Below are 2,399 nucleotides of genomic sequence, written 5' to 3'. Positions count from 1 at the left end.
TCACTAAGGGTTTCTTCTGAGATCACATTTCTATGTTAATAGAGTATTTTGTAGATATTATATATTTAATGTTGGGAACTGAAATGTTTTGTTAATTTTGTCAATTCTTCATTGAGCATTCTTCTTCATTATTAATATGTTTTTATTATAGTGTTACTATAGTCAACATACCAATAGTTACTAGAGTGGTTTGTAGGTTTCTTATATCCTGCGCTGAAAAACAAATTTACATTTGAATGAATAATAATCATTCTTCTAGACCTTTAGTAAATTATCTACCATAAATTATATTCTACACAAATGTGTTCCAGAAACTTGTGTAGTTCTTCATGCAGCTCGGAGAAGTCAAAGACATCATAGTAGCACCTTATTCATGGCTTTTGTTGTTTTTAAGTATTGGGGAAGTCAACTATGCCTAAATGGTAAGGGTGTTATTTTTGATAATTCAACAGAAATGTTTCCTGAAAGTGGAGCTATGACATTTTTTATAGAAATATTGCATAAATATATGTATATATTAATACAAAATTATTTGCTAAAAGTATTTCATGCGAAAATTTCGTTGAAAATGTATCGCACCTCAAAAAGTAGTAAGCCGTATTATGAAGATTTTAAAAGATTTAAGCCTTGCGCAGATTTTGAATAATTTTAGTCCTTGCCTTTTTAATTTTATTAACAGTGTTTTCGCTTACTTTGGGGTGGTCCTGCGTATGCGCTGTTAAATAAAAATTACGACCAATGTCGACTTTATGAATATTAATATTTGCTCAACACTACCAAAGACTGCCTTCATACGCGTATACGTTCACGTATGAAATCCTTACCATGCAAAACCAGATGATAAACGCCTCTGGTTATAGACATATTCTGAAGTTCCTCCATGTCTTCATGTTAATTTGCGTCTTTGTCTTTCAATTGTTATATTGGTGTGCATTATTAGTTGAATGTCTGCATGAGCTTGAGTTCACTGCCTGCGCCCTACACCACCCCTTAGTCGTCTTTTTAATATTCTTGTCATATAGCGTGTCATTTTTGTTATATTTGATTTTAATACTAATTTTACAATCAAATTAATTGGTCACGCTATCGCAAGATTAAATTGTATTTGCCAGTATCAAATATTGTATTACCCGCCGCAGTGCTGTCCTTCCGTCTCTCTCTCCAACACGGTCTTCGCATAAAATTATCCTTGTACTGTGGTATATTGCAGACGACTTAAAATTCAGAAATGTTAATATTTCACAGTTTTGCTAATAAAAATACTGCGTCGAGGACATTAAGGGTTGCATTTGCATCTCGCTAAGGTTTATTAATTTTACGCCAAAAAATAAAAAACGCAGAGTGTACGAAATAAAGTATCAGAAATGAAAGGAATCCAAAGGCAAATAAATAAATTGAAAATTGAAAAAAAGGATATGAAGGATATCAAGGATATTAAGGATGGAGAGGAAAAACGTATTGTCTGCATCTGAAAGTTATCGTTTGCGACGCACGTGAGGATCGAAGCGTTGCTAATTTATGCAAATATTGATATTTACGCTCAGGCAGTTTAATTTGTTCTGCAATATTTATTATTTTGTTAGAATTTTGAATATTTTATTTTGTAATTGAAATATATTTGCTTTTGTACGAAGACCCAATGACAAAAAAATTCACAAAAAAAGAGTATAATTCGAATTTTCATGGTTTCGGCAGGAAGCGACAAGTTAAGCCTTTAAATTAATTTGTAATTCGTTGGCAATTTGCGAGATGAATTATGAGATAAATCCTTCCTTTTCTCCACTGCGAATAAGTTAAACATTTGATTTATGTGAGAATTAACTAATAAAACTTTGAGTCTCAGAATTCTACTTATAATTGCTGAAGTCATGGGAAAATCGTAATCATTTTCACATATCCACATATGAAAAGGTATAAGAAAATACAACCATACTAATGGAATTACTAATAGAATTTAAATTGCATTTACTCTAATTATGAGTTATATATATTAATATTATACATTATTAAATTGCACAAATTAATCATTTTTAAATAATGGAAAAATTTTTTTTTTATTAATTAATATTTAATATTATTAGTACGTCATGCATTTCTCCCATCAGCATATATTCGTTATTGCATGAACACCTGGCCGTAAAAAAAGTTTGTTCTCGTTGGATCCCGCAGAATTTGACAATCGCTCAAAAAAAGGCTCGTGTCGATTGGTGTAAAGAAATATTGAAAAAATACATCCGCGGTGCTTCAAACGACATTAATAAGATCGTCACAATCGACCGTGTGGGTCTTCGCAGACGAAGAGCCAAATCTAACGAAAGTTGTTCGTGGAAGAAGCACTTCGGAGCAAATGGTCGCCTGTTTTTTGGTCATGTGGCAACTGTTCCGCTTGAGCAACAAAG

At 32.0% G+C, this 2,399-nt stretch overlaps 1 protein-coding gene across 1 annotated transcript in view; it reads right to left on the bottom strand.

Moving 5' to 3' along the window:
* Positions 1–882, bottom strand: part of LOC119688768 (conserved oligomeric Golgi complex subunit 8-like) — a 4,388-nt gene extending 3,506 nt beyond the window's left edge. Inside the window, exon 1 of the mRNA XM_038103437.1 lies at positions 796–882. Within this exon, the coding sequence (XP_037959365.1) occupies positions 796–882 (87 nt within the window). The remainder of the gene's footprint in view (positions 1–795) is intronic.
* Between the last annotated feature and the right edge of the window lie 1,517 nt (positions 883–2,399).

Source organism: Teleopsis dalmanni, chromosome X, assembly GCF_002237135.1.
Source record: "Teleopsis dalmanni isolate 2A chromosome X, ASM223713v2, whole genome shotgun sequence".
Taxonomy (NCBI): domain Eukaryota; kingdom Metazoa; phylum Arthropoda; class Insecta; order Diptera; family Diopsidae; genus Teleopsis; species Teleopsis dalmanni.
The sequence above is the reverse complement of the archived record's forward strand: the minus strand, read 5'-3'. Positions and strand labels throughout refer to the sequence as shown.